Raw genomic sequence first — 16,567 nt, forward strand, 5'->3', positions numbered from 1 at the left:
CTCTTCTCACCATGCCTGGCTTGTGGGCAGGATGGGTAGCTGGTTCCAGGGACAAGAGTCACATCAGGGGCTGCCGTAAGTTGGGAAGGAGGGGTCCTCCCCTTCCCATGAGAATCCTTTATTTGTCCCAACTGAGGGGTGGGTGTGGGGTGTTAAATAAGATTTGAAATAGGTGGGGACACTGTACAGGGGGTCCAGGAAGGGGGGTGGGGGCGGGCAGCAAGTCAGTGCACCTGAGGCTGGGGGTGCCCGTGGCAGAGCCCTCCTGGTGGCTCAGGGGGTGGGCCCAGCTTCTCTGCCTCCTGCTCCACTGACTGGCTCCCGTATGCACTGTCTTCCTTCACCTCTGCTGGGGGTAAATGGGGACAGGAATGGGAGAGTCAAGGACTCAGGCCTCCCACCCTCCAAGCCCAGATCCCCCTTCCAGGGAGGCCCCTTTACCTGTGCTGGGCAGCTTGTCTCGGGTCTCTGGACCCCTCAGCAGCCTCACTCCCTCCTCTAGGCCCATATCAGACAGGGCCTCCAGCAGACCTGCCATGTCCCCACCAGCCAGCTAAAAAAAAACAGAGGGATGAGGTCTGAGTCATGGTTAGGGTGTATGCTCGGAAGCCCTGGGGCCAAGGAGGCACCTGGACTTAGATCGGGAAAGGAGGATAGGAAGGGGGCAGGGCGAAGGCCAACCCACCTCATAGCTGCGCAGGAGGCTGCCGCTGGGCGAGGCCGTCTGTCGGTATGTGTCCACCAGGCTGCGCAGCCCCAAACGCTCTGCCAGCTCTGCCCAGCTGCCCTGGGCTTCTGGCCCATCTAGCAGCTGCTCCAGGTTCTGCAGAGCTGTGTCACCAAGTGACAGTCCCGGCCCTGAGGGGGACACATAGACATGTCATTTACCTCCAGAGTTGGGTGGGGACATGGACACCTGAACACTGCCTTTCTCCCAAGGTAAGCGACAGACAGGACCACGAGGGGTGATGGACGGGGCTGAGGGTAGAGAAAGGGAGGCCTCCTTCAGAGGGTCCTGAAGGAGAAGAGACCTGTGTGAGGAGCTGGGCTGGGGATGCTTGATGCTCCTCACCTGCAGGGCTGGGCGGGGTCAGGGGTGGCTCCATGGTATTCTGAGCAGCATTTATCAGCAAGGTCTTCACCTGGGGAGACAGCCGCCGCTCTGACTACCTCCCACCCCGTCCTTAAGCCCGTGTCTTTAAGTCCAGATACTCTGGACCCCGTCACTCAGAGCACTTCTAGTTCCAGGCTGGCCTCACCTTGGTGCTGCAAGTGAGGTCAAGAGGCGTGTGGCCCCGGAAGCTGCTTCGGGTGTCCTTCTCAGGCCCTTCAGTGTCCGAGTCGCTATCAGAGGTAGGGGGTGAAGGCAGCGGGCACAGGGGCTCCTCGTTTTCAGCATGGATGTCAGCACCTGGGAGAGGGAGGCCGTCATGGGGAGGTTTGGTGGGGCCCACATTAAGGACTGCAAAGTGGGAGGACCAGGAGGCACCTCTTTCCCTTCCCCTCACCCTGTCCAAGTGCCCCTGAGGGTGAGACTGACCAGCCTTCAGAAGGAGGCGGGTGAGGGTCGGATACCCCAGTCCAGCTGCCAGGTGCAGGGGTGTGTTTCCCGCAAAGGTGCGAGCATTCACGTTGGCCCGGAGCTGGGGGTGCGAGCAGCAAGGGTTGACACCACAGCATGGTCCCCCTAGCCAGCCCCTGCTTCACCATCTTTGGCCCCTCCACCACCCTTGGTCCCACTCCTTCCACAATCCTCAGTCCCACCTTGGTGACCAGATGGGTGACCAACCCCAGCTCCTCCATCTCGGTGGCTAGATGCAAGGCTGTTCGCCCCCCCTGCCGTTCTGTGGCCTCCACTTCAGCCCCACTGTCCACCAGCAGATCCAGGCACTCAGGGCTTCGGGCTCGGACCGCCAGGTGTACTGGATACAGTCCTAAGGATGCAGGATACTCAATCTGCAGCTATGACCCTTAAGGCGGTTCCTGGGCCAGCCCTGACCATTCAACCTTGACACCTCATAGTCCATTCTGGGCACTGGCCAGATACCCTCCCTGGTCCCCACCTGACCCCTAGTCAGGTGAGATGGGGAGCTCACCCTCAAAGTCAGGCATATGCAACAGCTGGGGCACAGCAGGAGCTCCACTCTGAAGCAGTGCACGCAGCAGCTCAGGGGCACCAGTGCCTGCCCGCAGCGCCAGATGCATGGCTGAGTCTCCATGCCGATCCAGCAGAGTTGGGTCTGCACCCACCCGCAGCAGAAAGCTCACCACACTCGTCTGCCTGGTGATCACCGCCAGGTGCAGGGGCGTCTGGGGATGAAAGCAGGGTGAGCCAGGCCCGAGACCCACCTGCCTTCCAACCCCTCCCACCTCCCCAGTAGGCGCCCCCGCACCTGGTGCAGGTGGTTGGTGAGGTTGACGACGCCAAGGTGCTGGGCGTGGTGGATGACATAGGCTATCTGCTCAATGACACTGGTCTGCCCATGGATGATGGCCAAGTGCAGCGGTCTGGGGGTTGGGGAGCGAGAGTCTGGCCCAGTCACTCAGAGCATCCTTCGCTCTCAAAGCCCCACCGCCTTCATAGACTCCCTCGCTGGGGCCCATGGAACCCAGCACGTGGCCCAGGGCATCTCTGTGTCTGCACTTAACGTTTCCCAGCACCTTTTGAGGTAGGTAAGTGCTATAACTGTACCCCTTGCATGGTCGACAAAACTGAAGTTTGGAGAGACCAAGCATCTTGAACAGAGCTGGTGAACAGCGAGGCCGGACTTGAAGCCTGGCGTGTCCGAAAACTGCAGGGCCCGACTCTGTGCCGGTCCCTTTTCTGCCCCCACCCCCACGCCGCGTCCGCCAGGCCCTCTGTTGCCTACGTGTCTCCGTTCTCGTCCTGCGCCGTCAGCAGGTGGCGCTGTCCCGCCAGCAGCGCGCGCGCGTCCGCGGTGACGCCGTAATCGAGTAGGGCCCGAGCGCTGCGCTGCGCCAGGCAGAACAGTCGCGCGTTGTACTCTCGGGCTGGGGGCGACAGAGGGCGTGGGTCAGGGCTGGGTCCTCAGCCCCAGCGCCCCGACCGTCCGTGCCCCGGAGGCCGTACCTCGCTGCAGCATCTCCGGGGCCTGCGGCTCGCACTGGGGGGTCCTGGAGGGGGCGCTCGGCTCCGCGGCTTCCTCCCCGGAGTCCCTGCCGGGCACCGAGGCGGCCATCTGCGCCCCGCCCCCGCCTCCCGGGTAGCAGCCCATGGGGCCCGTGCCGGTCTGGTAGGGGCTGTAGGCCAGGGAGGAGGGGAAGAAACCGAGGCTGCCACCTGTGGGTACAGGCAGGGCTGTGGGAAGCAGGCACCAGCCAGGACTCTCCCAGTTTTTTTATTTTTGTTTTTTTTTTTTTTTTTGAGATGGAGTTTTGCTCTTATTGCCCAGCCTGGAGTGCAGCGGTGCGATCTCGGCTCACTGCAACCTCTGTCTCCCGGGTTCAAGCGATTCTCCAGCCTCAGCTTCCCGAGTAGCTGGGATTACAGGCACCTGCCACCATGCCCAGCTAATTTTTGTATTTTTAGTACAGACGAGGTTTCACCCTGTTGGCCAGGCTGGTCTCGAACTCCTGATCTCAGGTAATCCGCCTGCCTTGGCCTCCCAAAGTTCTGGGATTACAGGTGTGAGCCACCACGCCCGGCCTCTCCCTGGTTTTTTTCCTCCACAGCTTCTCTTGCCTTTACCCCTCCCTCCATCAGCACCCCCTCACCTCCTCCAGTTCCTCCATAGCCCCCAGCTGCACCTCCAGAGCCTCCACCCATGTGGGAGCCACCCCCGAAGGGCTGGGAGAAGGTGGGCAAGGCCTTCCTCCGCTTCCGCTGCACCTCTTCCTTGTCTGGGGGCAGAGGAAAATGAGATTGAGCCCAATTATTGTCATGCCTCAGGGGCCCTTCCCAGAAGAGCCCTCAGGCTGGCTCCTAGAAAGCACCTCCTCGGACCCTCCACACTCCTGACTTGGCTCATGCATGCCCACATCTAGCTCTTGGGACCTTCTAGCCCAGCCTGGCCCCCCACCATCCCCCTGGGGTCCTCAGCCCAGCTCCACCTTCCACCAGAGGGTAATAGGTGAACTGTTTGGAATCAGACACGTCCCCTCCTCGCTTGCGTTTCAGTTGCAGGAACACTGTTACGGGCCGCTCAATCTTCATCTTGTGATAGGGGGGTGTCCGGAACACAATGGCATACTGGGGGGTGCAGGGAGACACAGGGTGTCAGTGAGTCCTTAGCCTAATTTAGCCCCCAGCCCGGGCCCTAGCCCTGGGTACCTGTTTATGCACATCTGTGGGAGAGAAGTCCCCAAAGGCCTGCCATCCATTCTCATCATCCTCATAGAACCGAACCTCAATGTCATCTACAAGGAAAACGGAAGCTTGGCCGCAGCCCCGGTGGGATCTCCGGGGCTAAATTTTACCCTAGAGCTTCTCTGGCCCCAGTCTTATACTCGATGTCCTTGGCGCCCAGCCTGGGCTCCAGTCTCACCTTTCTGCACCTTGTCACAAAGCAGATAAACTTCATCACCACCCCGCACAGAGCCTGCTGTCTTGTCCATTCGAGAAATCTTCAGGTTTGATGCCCCCGGAGACTCTATGGGGTGGGATATGGATTAGCTGAGATGAAGCAATAGCCATGGCCACATTTAAGGAGCTGGGTGCTCTGTATTCCTTTTCTTAGCAACCCCTGGAGCTGCAGGAACCACCCAATATTCGCATTTACTAAAGACAGAAGCTTCAGGAGGAGGAAATGACTTGCTCAGGATCACTCAGCATCTATGTGACAGGGCCAGGTTCTGAAACCCGGGCCTGTTTGATTCCACAGCTTAAGGTCACCCCTCTTGCCACCTCTGCCACCAGGCCTGGCACCCCAGGCAGTCAGGATACTCACTGCTGTCATGGATGGGCTGGGAGATGACTGGCTTCAGGGGCAGGGAGAAGGAGCCATCACTAGCTCTAAGGAAGGCAGAGAAGCGCAGCCGCACTATACTCAGATCCATCACCTTCTTCAGTTCTTTGGCCTCCTGCTCCAGCTCCCGCTGCTCGGCCTCTGGGCAGTGGGTACATGTGTGACCCCTGAGCTTCTCCCTCCCTGCTCCTTCCATGAGCACCTCCCATGACCCTCCCCTCACCGCACCCATACCCGTAAGGCCCTGGGGCCTAGAGCGGAGCCGCTGCCTCTGAAGTTTTTGTATCATAGTTCCCATCATGTTCTTCTTAGTCACGTGCAGGACACCCAGGTTGTTAAATCTGAGGAGATGGGAGAATCGGAGGCCTTTGGCTGTGCAGTTCTTTCTTCCTGAGGTGCCTTTCCCATTGTCAGGGCTCAGCTCAGCCCTACTTCCTCAAGGAAGCTATTGGAGTTTCTACTTGGGCCCTTGGGTTTGAGGCCAACCTACCTCTCTCCCCTTGGTCAGATGCTAAGCTCATGGAGGTGGGCTGGGGCTTAGGACTGGCAGAGAGTGAGGGGCATACCAGTGGGGGCCAGGGGTAGAGGGCACCTACTGGGCAGTCATGTCCTTGGGCCCCACAGAAACGGCGCAGATCCCCAGCTCCGAGCATTGCTTGCCCACCAGACTGTGGGCATGAGCACGAGGTGGGTCACTGTGTGTTACCAGGTCTACCTCGATCTTGGCTGGTCCCTCGTAGTTACAAATCTAGGAGAGGCAGGGACTGTCAGGGCCTTGGGCGTGCTGTCCACTTAGCCAACCCTCCAGCACCATCCTGGCTCACCTTGACAGTGGGATAGGTCTTTCGGCCCTTCTCACTGGAGGCACCGGGCAGTCCTCCGTGGGAGGGGCCTTCACAGCCATATCGAAATCGGAAGCCTCTCTGAAGGTCCAAGGGCAGAGTAGTATTGTGATCAGGGAAGACCACCCCAGCCAGCAGTGACCACAGTGCCTGGTAGTATCTGCTCTGAACCACAACTACAGCACTCTGATCAGCAGCAGTGACCATCCAATCCCCTGTGGCCTCCTTGGGCAATGGCTCCTCCATGGCCTGCCAGCTACCACTACCCCATTTGTCCCCAAAGCTGAAGCCATTCCACACCCTCCCTTTTGCTTACTCACCTGCTTAGGCTGTTCCACGATCACCAGGTAGGGGCCATCAGCTGGGGACAGGGAGACCTTGCTGAGCCACGTTCTCCCAGCCTTCCCCCAGGCAGAAGCCACATGCTCTCCCTCCCCCTACCTTTAGGACTAGAGGAGGTTAGTGAACTTACTGACCTGTCTCTGGGGCTGGCTCCTTGGGTTCCATAATGGAGGAGTTCAATTTGAAATCATCATATTCAATAATGCCATCCAGACCCTGGTTTGGAGACAGACTGGGGGTGGCATCCAACTCTCAGCGCCCCCCACTGCCCCACCTCCCATCTCCAAGTCCTCAGTGGTCACTCCCCCTCCTCCTCAGGCCCAAGAGAAAGCTCCTTTTGGAGGCAGAGTTGTAGACAGATGGACAGACTGGTAGGCTGAGAGCATCTGCGAGCATGCAGGTGTAAGGCAGCAGAGGGGGCTCGGGCAGACAGGTGGACAGACACGGGGGGCGGCCGGCTGGGTCAGGGGCAGGCAGCATGACTCACTGGGTTGTAGCAACTCTCCATGTCTCTGGGCTAGGCCCGGCTCTGTCTAGTGGCTCCGGCCAGGTTCTGCTTCCCAGAATTTTAGGCGCCCGCCTAAAGTTGGGAGGAGTGGCGTGGGGGAGGGGGTCAGATCTAAATGGGGGTGGGCGGGAGATGGGGGCCCAGATTTGGGGGAGGGTCCGACCTCCTCCAGCCGCCCGTCCGGGTGTGGCGGGTGAGATCCGGTGGAGAGCGAGATCCGGAGTTGGGCTTGGCCGGGGAAGGGGCAGGAAAGTTAGAGCAGCTTAGGAAAGTCCCGAAAATACCAAGGGGAGGCGGGGCCGGAGGGGGCGGGCCTGGAAATGACGCCACTGGCCCCGCCCTCACGACGGGAGGGGCGGGAGGCCCTCGCCAGTCTGCGGGTTCCCGCTGCTTTTCAGCCGGTAGAGGAAGAGGAAAATCAGGGGAGCCGCGGTGGGGGTTAAGCCCCCTCTTCCCTCCAGGGCAGGGAACAGGAGAGTCCTTCACGGCCGTGGGGAGGTTGGCAGTCTGGGGCCAAGTCCGCCTCCTGCTCCCCTCCCCCGGTCTGGAGCAACCTTGGGAATTTCTGCCAGGAGGGAGGCCACGGCTGATAAACCCCGGGGGCTTTTGGGGGGACATTCCTGCTGTCTGACGGCCTCCCCTTCGAACAGCCTGTAGGCGGGGGCTCTTTCCCGTGGGAGGCCCCGGGGTTCTGCCCCGAGAACACGATTCTGGGGCCGCGGGAAAAGTGTCTCCTCCTCCGGCTCCTCTTTTCTCTCTCTCCCAAACCTCGCAACAGCAGCTGGTGCCACACCGCACCGGCTCTGGGCACGCAGGCGACAGGGAGACCTCTGCACGCTCTCCACCCAATACAAGCGTGTGTCTCCATCACAGCTCCACAAGTGTGTTTCGGCTCTAGTGCTTGGGTGCATGTTGTGAGTCCATGGCGTCAACATGAGTGTGCAAGCGAGCATGTGTGTAGACAGGTGAGTCCCGAGCTTCTCAGTGTGGGTGTGTGTCAGCGCCTGTCTTGATGTACAGACACGGGTGAGCGTATCTTGAGTTTGTGCGTTAAGGGTGTGGGTGCAGGCACCAGTGCACCGGTGGGCACGTCTCCGTGTGCATGTGTGTGCGAGTGCGACTGCACGGACGCTGCCGTGTGTGCGCCAGTACAGGTACAGGTGTACGTACGGGTCCGTGTGTCTTTGTACAAGGATGTCGACGTGGATCCGAGTGTCGTTGCCTGCGCGCCCTTTCCGGATGTGTGCAGCTGCTGCTCTCCAGCCCCGGGCGCTGTCCGCTAAAGGCCCTCCTCCCGCTCTTCTCTTGTCCCGGCCACCCAGGGGTCTGAATCCAGCCACTCACCGTGGCGGCGGCTCCGGTTGCGGCTTCTCTCCGCGCCCGACCCACCTGGGACCGGTCGCGACACCTCGCGGGCCAGCAGGGCTCGGGGCCGGGAAAGCCCCTTCTCGGCCCCCCGGAGGGGGGAATTCCCATGACGTTTCCGTGCGTCACGCCTCGCGCCCTTTTTCATTGGCTGAAAGTTTAACTCTGGCGCAGCCAACCCGGAGCGACTCGGGCGCGCCCCTGAGAGGGGACAGGCTCACTCAGGGCAGGGAGCGGGGCGACAGGCCACCAGGCGCGAGTTCGGCCGGCTAGGGGACCGCCGAGAAGGTACCTGCTGACCCAGCGCCACCCTGGGCCGGGAGCTTCCGCTGCAGCTCGGCTTTGGCTGCGCCTAACGCTTGACTTTCTCCGAAGCGGGGGAACCCCAGGGGGAAGCCGGCGGCCCCAGCCCTCGGGGCCCCCACCCTGAGCTGCGCGCTGCCGGGAAGTTAGCGGAAGAGGAAGGAAATTGCTTTTGCGGTCGGTCCCGGGCGCCCTCTGGCGGCCTTCATGGGGCTGCGAGGAGACTCCATTCGGCCTGGGCCCCTCTCTCGCTCCGTCTCGTCATACTCAGGGTTCCGGGAGAAACAGTCCGGACCTCGGACTTTTATAGAAGTGGCAGGTTCCCAGCGGGCCAGGACTCAGGAGCTCTGCGCAGGAGAAGGGAAATTGTTTATCCACCACGGAGATCCGGAATATTAGAACTGAAAAAGGCATCCAGAGTTTAAACAGCTCAAATTTCCACCGATGTGGGAAATCGCCTCTTTTTTTTAGTCTCAGACTGGAATGCAGTGAGGCGATTTTGGCTCACTGCAACCTCTGCCTCTTGGATTCAAACCATTCTCCTGCCGCAGCCTCCCGAGTATCTGGGATTACAGGTGCCTACCACCAAGCCCGGCTAATTTATGTATTTTTAGTAGAGTTGGGGGGGGTTTCACCATGTTGGTCAGGCTGGTCTCGAACTCCTTACCTCAGGTGATCCGCTGACCTCCGCCTTCCAAAACGTTAGGATTACAGTCGTGAGCCACCGCACACGGCCTATTTTATTTATTTATGTTTTTGAGACAGTGTCTTGCTCTGTCGCCCAGGCCTGGAGTACAGTGGCGCGATCATGGCTCACTGCCACCTCGAACTCTGGGGTGCACCGATTCTCTCATTCTCCTGAGTAGCTGGGACTACAGGTACACACCACCACACCTGGCAAATTTTTAAATTTTTAGTGGAGATGGATCTCACTACTTTTCCTAGGCTAGTCTTAAACTCCTGGGCTTAAGTGGTCCTCCTACTTTGGCCTTCCAAAATGCTTGGATTACAGACGTGAGCCACTGTGTCCTGCCAAATTGCCTCTTATAGACCTTCCAGTTTCCACCTGAACACTTCTAGAGGCAGTGAGGTCAGGACAGGAATTCACCAAGTACCGAGTACATGACTGGACCTCTCTCTGGTCAGTAGCGTTTCTCCTTAGGAGGTGCCATGAGTAATCTCCATGCCTGGAGTCCTCCTCCCTTAGGCTTATGGTAGAACATAGGCTATCTCGGATCTTTCCTGCAGCTTGCCCCAGACGTTTTTAAGAACAGAATCACAGGCCTGCACTGGCACTAAGTAAAGAGAGACTATTATGGCTCTTGATTTGGGCTGTTTCCTATTACTTCCGCACCCCCCTTCATCTTGCCTGCAAATATAGTGTCCCAGGCACTAGGTTCGAGTACTTTAGAAGTTCTCATTCTCCCTCCCAACAACCCTAGGAGGTGAATATTACCTTTACTGATGAAGAAATCAAAGCTCAAGAGGTGGAGTAACCAAACACACAGCTAGGAAGGGGCAGAGCCAGGATTCAAACCCAATCTGTTGACTCCAGGATGAAGCTCTTTCCCCTAAATTTATATAAAACAAAGCAGCCCTTTCCACCTTACTGTGGGCCTCTCAAACAAATATCATAAGATTCTGCCAAACAATTTGCTGAAATCCAGATATGTTGTCTACTACATTTCTCTGGTAAGTCAGATTCCTAACCCTATTTAAAATGGACTAAGGCCAGACATGGTGGCCCACACTTGTAATCTCAGCACTTTGGGAAGCAAGGCTTGTGGATCATTTGAGCCCAGGAGTCCGAGACCAGCCTTGGCAACATGGTGAAACCCCGTCTCAAAAAATATAAAACTTAGCCAGTCTCATAACTAGGTCTCTAAATAAATAAATAAAAATTTAAAAATAAAATTTAAAATGGAGGAAATTCAGCTTGGTATACTCTAACTTAGTAAACCTGTGCTGGTTACCACTGATCACGTCTATCCTTTCAAAGTGCTCACAAATTGCCACCAAAATTGGCATGGATTCTTTGAGTCTCCACAACATCTCTAAAAGCACCCCTAAGGGTTGAGCTATTTTAGTTGCAAGAGTCTAAGCCGTAACTTATCTAAAGATTAAAAAAAGAAGGCCTTTATTAGCGAACATTTCAAACATACAAAGATTTTCACTTTGGGAGGCCGAGGCAGGCGGATCACTTGAGCTCAGGAGTTTGAGATCACCCTGGCAACATAGGGAGACCTCATCTCTACTTAAGTTAGCCAGATGTGATGGTGAGTGCCTGTAGTCCTAGCTACTTGGAAGGCTAAGGTGGGAGGATTGCTCGAGCCCAGGAAGTTGAGGCTGCTGTGAGCCATGTTCGTGCCACCGCGCTCCATCCAGGCTGGGTGACAGACAGACGCTGTCTCAAAAAAAGAAGAGTGGAGAGAATAGTATAATGAGCTCCCATGTGCCCCTCTGTCAGATTCAACAATTCCTAATGCATGTTAGCCTGGAGATTTTAAACTAACTCAAAATAGCTTGTCATTTGCTAGAGCCTCATCTATCTGGGCTTAAGAAACCTCTTTGTTAGGCTGGGCACAGTGACTCACACCTATAATCCCAGCACTTTGGGAGGCCAAGGCGGGTGGATCGCTTGAGGTCAGGAGTTCGAGACCAGCCTGGCCAACATGGTGAAACCCTGTTCCTACTAAAAGTATAAAAATTAGCTGGATGTGGTGGTGGGCAACTGTAATCCCAGCTACTAGGGAGGCTGAGGCAGGAGAATCATTTGAATCTGGGAGGTGGAGGTTGCAGTGAGCTGAGATCATGCCACTGCGCTCCAGCCTGGAAAACAGAGTGAGACTCCATCTCAAAAAAAAAAAAAAACAAACAAACAAACTTCTTCATTGCATGTTTCACTAATTTTCATCCTAATGATCATCTGTTTCTACACCCAGCCCTAACACAACGCCTAGCCCAGAGCGGATGCACCACAAATTTATTCCATTCATTTACCGATAAATAGTGAGAGCCCACTCCATTAAACACCACCACTGCTTGCAGACAAAACTCCAACAGATATATATCAGTTGGTAATAAGTGCTACAGAGAAAAATTAAGTAGGTAAGGGATTAGACAGTGACAAGGATTTTCTAGATATCAGTCAAAGCAGGACTCTCTGATGAAGTAACAATTAAACAATGACTTAAAAAAGTGAGGGAGTGAGTCATGGGGAATATCTGGAGAAAGAGCGTTCCAGGTGGAGGGAACAGTAGGGCCAAGCTCTGATACAAGTGTTTGGCATATTTGAGGAACAGCAAGAAGGTTAGTAGGTGGAATAAAGTAATAACTTTGGGTTTTGTTCTGATCAAGATGGAAAGCTGTGAGAGAGTTCTGAGCAGTGGAGTGAAAATTGCATAATGTATCTTTTTTTTTTTTTTTTTTTTGAGAGAGGCTCTCACTCTGTTACTCAGAGTGGTGTGCAGTGGCGTGGTCATAGCTCACTGCAACCTCAAACTCCTGGGCTCAAGCGATCCTCCCACCTTAGCCTCCTGAGTAGCTAGGACTACAGGTGCCTGCCACCAGGCCCAGCTAATTTTTGCATTTTTTTGTAGAGACGAGTTTCACCATTTTGCCTAGGCTGGTCTCAAACTCCTGCGCTCAAGTGATCTGCCCACATTGACCTCTCAATGTGAGGTCCATTGCCCAGCCTAGTTTTTTTAGCTTTTAGATTTTTTTTTTTGAGACAGGGTCTTGCTGTGTTGTCCAGGCTAGGGTATAACGTGTCTTAAAAGGATCCATTTGGGCTGCATGCCTGTAATCCCAGCACTCTGAGAGGCCGAGGCAGGTGGATTGCTTGAGCCCATGAGTTTGAGACCAGCCTGGGTAACATGGTAAAATCCCTTCTCTACAAAAAATGCAAAGATTAGCTGGGTGTGGTGGCATGCATCTGTATTCCCAGCTACTCAGGAGTCTGAGGTCAGAGAATTACATGAGCCCAGGAGGTGAAGATTGCAGTGAGCCTAAATTGCACCACTGTACTCCAGCCTGGGCAACAGAGCGAGACCGTCTCAAACAAACAAATAAGGATCCATTTAGCTGCTGTGTAAAGACCATCGAATGCAAGGACCTTGGAGGAAGGAGGGAGACCAGTAGTCCAATAGACAGTGGCTGAGGCTTGGGTGCTAGTGGATGATAAAGGTGGTGGGAAGTAATCGCAATTCTAGATAGGTTTAAAGATAGAATTAACAAGACTTGCTGAGGATTAGATGTAGGATGTGAGAAAAGAGGGGGTTTTGGCATAAAAAAGAATGGAATTGTCCTTTAGTGATGTGGGGCACACCAAGAGAGGAGCAGATTTATAGGGGGTATCAATAATTTTTCCTTTTACTTATTTTTTTTAATTATTATTATTTTTTGAGACAGAGTCTCACTCTGTTGCCCAGGCTGGAGTGTGGTGGCGTGATCTCAGCTCACTGCAACCTCCGCTTTCCAGTTTCAAGCAATTCTCCTGCCTCAGCCTCCCAAGTAGCTGGGATTACAGGTGCCCACCACCACGCCCAGCTAATTTTTATATTTTTAGTAGAGACGGGGTTTCACCATGTTGGTCAGGCTGGTCTTGAACTCCTGACCTCGTGATCTGCCCACCTCAGCCTCTCAAAGTGCTGGGATTACAGGCATGAGCCACTGTACCCGGCCTATTTGTTTTTTTTTGAGACAGAGTCTCACTCTGTTACCCAGGCTAGAGTGCAGTGGCACAATCTCGGCTCACTGCAACCTCTGCCTCCCAGGTTCAAGCGATTCTCCTGCCTCACCCTCCTGAGTAGCTGGGATTACAGGCTCCTTCTCAATGGGAGTCCTGGGGCTGAGTGGCTCTGCTCATTCACAGCCACTTGTCTTCCAACCAGTGAGCCCTCAACAAAGGTAAATACCCATGGCTCCAATAACCACAACTTTTGTTGTTCCTAGTATTTTTTTTCTATTTGGTGGCGGGGTGGGGAGGAATGCCCATTGTAGCTCATTCTATTTTTTTTTTTTTTTTTTGAGATGGAGTCTCGCTCTGTCACCCAGGCTGGAGTGCAGTGGCCAGATCTCAGCTCACTGCAAGCTCCGCCTCCCGGGTTTACGCCATTCTCCTGCCTCAGCCTCCCGAGTAGCTGGGACTACAGGCGCCCGCCACCTCGCCCGGCTAGTTTTTCGTATTTTTTAGTAGAGACGGGGTTTCACTGTGTTAGCCAGGATGGTCTCGATTTCCTGACCTCGTGATCCGCCCGTCTCGGCCTCCCAAAGTGCTGGGATTACAGGCTTGAGCCACCGCGCCCGGCCTGTTTCCAGTTTTTATAAACTCTACTAAACTCTGAGCTCACTAGGTAATAACCTGTTTCCTCAGGTGCTTAGCCTTTTATTTCACATGAGAAGCTATAGAAAATGTGTTTAGCTTTGGAGGGTTTCTATACCACCACCACTACATTTATTTATTTATTTATTATTTTTGAGACACAGTCTCGCACTCTTGCCCAGGCTGGAGTGTGGTGGTGCCATCTCGGCTCACTGAAACCTGTGCCTCCCAGGTTCAAGCGATTCTTCTGCCTTAGCCTCCCGAGTAGATGAGATTACAGGTGCCCACCACCACGCCTGGCTAATTTTTTTTTTTTTTTTTTTGAGATGGAGGCTCGCACTATCATCCAGGCTGGAGTGCAGTGGCACAGTCTTGGCTCACTGCAACTCCACCTCCTGGGTTCAAGTGATTCTCCTGCCTCAGCCGCCCAAGTAGCTGGGACTACAGGCGTGTGCCACCATGCCTGGCTAATTTTTTTTGTATTTTTAGTAGAGACAGGTTTCACCGTGTTAGCCGGCATGGTCTCGATCTCCTTACCTTGTGATCTATCCACCTCGGCCTCCCAAAGTGCTGGGATTACATGTGTGAGCCACTGCACCTGGCCTCACCATCACTACTTCTGAATGGAAGAAGTGTCATATCAAAGAACATGAGGTTTAGAGTGACACTGACTTGGGTTTGATTCCCAGCTCCCTAAATTCCATGACTTGGCCTCTAAACCTATATATAGTCTCATCTGTAAGTGCAGAAAATGCCTCTAAAATGTTGTTTGAAGGTTGAGGTGGGAGGATCACTTGAGCTTCGGACATCAAGGCAGCAGTGAGCTGTGATTGTGCCACTACACTCCAGCCTGGGCAACAGAGGGAGACCCTGTCTCAAAAAACAAAACAAAAAACAGCCGAGTGCAGTGGCTCACACCTGTAATCCCAGCACTTTGGGAGGCCAAGGTGGGTGGGTTACCTGAGTTCCAGGAGTTTGAGACCAGCCCGGCCAACATGGTGAAAACCCATCTCTACTAAAAATACAAAACATCAGCCAGGTGCTAGGTGCAGTGGCTCACGCCTGTAATCCTAGCACTTTGGGAGGCCGAGGTGGGCAGATCATGAGGTCAGGAGTTCGAGACCAGCCTGATCAACATGGTGAAACCCCGTCTCTACTAAAAATACAAAAATTAGTCCGGCGTGATAGCACGCGCCTGTAATCCCAGCTACTCAGGAGGCTGGGGCAGGAGAATCGCTTGAACCCAGAGGCGGAGGTTGCAGTGAGCTGAGATCATGCCACTGCACTCCAGCCTGGTGACAGAAAGAGACTCCGTCTAAAAACAAACAAACAAACAAAAACATTAGCCAGTTGTGGTGGTACACGCCTGTAATCCCAGCTTCTTGGGAGGCTGAAGCACAAAAATTGCTTGAACCCAAGAGGCAGGGGTTGCAGTGAGACAAGATTACACCACTGCACTCTAGCCTGAGTGACAGAGTGAGACTCTGTCTCAGAAAAACAAAACAAAACACAAAAAACACAAAATCCCCCTCCTCACATTAAATAAAAATAAAATGTTTGAGCAAGGCACTCAATACTGACACATACAGGTGCTCTAGCAATGCCAGTTCTCTATGTTAGGGTCTTAGGTCATGGAACCGTCTCTGCCTTTCCTCCTGGCTTTATCTGCCATCCTGGATTTCTGATGGGAGATGTCCATTAAGACCAGCATTTCCCTCCAGACTATGCTATTACTTTTCCCCAAGGTTTGGTTACTTCCACATCACCAAGCCATTCTTGTTTGTTTGTCAGAATTAAGGCTTACTTATTAGTTCCTCTTGCAGCTTCCTTTGCTTTCTGAGAGACAATATTGTCCACAATACAAATCACGCATATGAGCTGGTCTTCTGTTTTTTAAATATATTTTTGAAATCTTTTAAAAAATAGAGACGGGGTCTCACTATGTTGCCCAGGCTGATCTCAAACTCCTGGCTTCAAGTGATCCTCCTGCTCTAGCCTCCCAAAGTACTGGGATTACAGGTGTGAGCCACCACACCTGGCCTCAGCTACTTTTTAATAACAGAATGCAACTTCCAGCAAATGTTTTTCTTTGCTTCCCAGCAGGGAGAGGGCCAGTTTGCAATTGCTCCAGCTTTTTTTTTTTTTTTTTTTTTTTTTTTTTTTTTTTTGAGACAGAGTCTTGCTCGGTTGCCAGGCTGGAGTACAGTGGCACCATCATAGCTCACTGCAGCTTTGACCTCCCAGGCTCAAGCAGCCCTCCTGCCTCAGCCTCCCGAGTAGCTGGGCCACAGGTGCATGGTCTTGAACTCCTGGGCAAGCAATCCTCCTGCCTCAGCCTCCCAAAGTGCTAGGATTACAGGCATGAGCCACCGCACCCCGCTCTACTCCTATTCCCACTTCTTTCCTAATTTTTGAGATTGGTTTTATAAGGGACATTAGAGCTGTCCTGTTTCTTTGTTCATAGGGTGGCCTTCAGACTTATTTGCAGCAGTCAACACTATTTCTCCCATAGGGAAACACATGGAAGCTTCTAAAGGCAGAGCTCGTGGGGCTCAGATGGGAGAACAGAGACACCATACTTGAAGCCAAATGCCCCAGCATCTAGCTGGCTGTAGATGCAGGCTTTTCTGCACACACACAGGGCTTTCTGCCCCTCCTAATTTTTCCAGGGGCAGGGTTGGGCAAGTCTTCTGGTTAGTATGCAAATCAGGCATGGCCTGGACTTGAGGAAGAAGGAAGAGGGAGAAATTAGCCTAAGAGCTTCCGGTTTCATATCAGTATTTTTCCACATCAGGTTGTTCCCACTTCTGAGGTGCCTTTTTCTACACTGAGGGAGGCGCTGCACAGGTCCAAATGCCCAGCCATGTGGATGTGCTGAGCAAAGGGAAGCCTGGTGCTGGAGAATCATACTGCCCGCTGGGCCCCAGTGCAGGGGGTGAGTGCCCTTAACTCTCTGTAA

The 16,567-nt window shown here is 54.2% G+C and overlaps 1 protein-coding gene across 8 annotated transcripts; it reads right to left on the reverse strand.

Moving 5' to 3' along the window:
- Nucleotides 1-76: 76 nt before the first annotated feature.
- Nucleotides 77-8,447, reverse strand: NFKB2 (nuclear factor kappa B subunit 2). 8 transcript variants are annotated; one of them, XM_010356167.2, is made up of 23 exons: nucleotides 7,962-8,447; nucleotides 6,597-6,689; nucleotides 6,244-6,325; nucleotides 6,088-6,128; nucleotides 5,750-5,848; nucleotides 5,522-5,673; nucleotides 5,160-5,266; nucleotides 4,908-5,066; nucleotides 4,506-4,610; nucleotides 4,292-4,377; nucleotides 4,072-4,210; nucleotides 3,736-3,861; nucleotides 3,092-3,301; nucleotides 2,871-3,012; nucleotides 2,394-2,508; nucleotides 2,097-2,310; nucleotides 1,765-1,934; nucleotides 1,541-1,643; nucleotides 1,260-1,411; nucleotides 1,073-1,142; nucleotides 686-858; nucleotides 442-553; nucleotides 77-346 (listed from the first exon to the last, which is right to left on the reverse strand). In XM_010356167.2, the coding sequence occupies exons 2-23, from the start codon at nucleotides 6,615-6,617 to the stop codon at nucleotides 225-227; spliced, it is 2,700 nt and encodes an 899-aa protein (XP_010354469.1). In that variant the 5' UTR covers nucleotides 6,618-6,689; nucleotides 7,962-8,447; the 3' UTR covers nucleotides 77-224. The 8 variants fall into 8 exon arrangements, with proteins under 8 accessions (XP_010354469.1, XP_010354467.1, XP_030797061.1 ...); XM_010356165.2 differs by having other exon boundaries at nucleotides 77-349; nucleotides 7,962-8,442; XM_030941201.1 differs by having other exon boundaries at nucleotides 77-349; nucleotides 7,788-7,984.
- Between the last annotated feature and the right edge of the window lie 8,120 nt (nucleotides 8,448-16,567).

The sequence above is a fragment of the Rhinopithecus roxellana genome, chromosome 11, assembly GCF_007565055.1.
Source record: "Rhinopithecus roxellana isolate Shanxi Qingling chromosome 11, ASM756505v1, whole genome shotgun sequence".
NCBI classification, from domain to species: Eukaryota; Metazoa; Chordata; class Mammalia; order Primates; family Cercopithecidae; genus Rhinopithecus; species Rhinopithecus roxellana.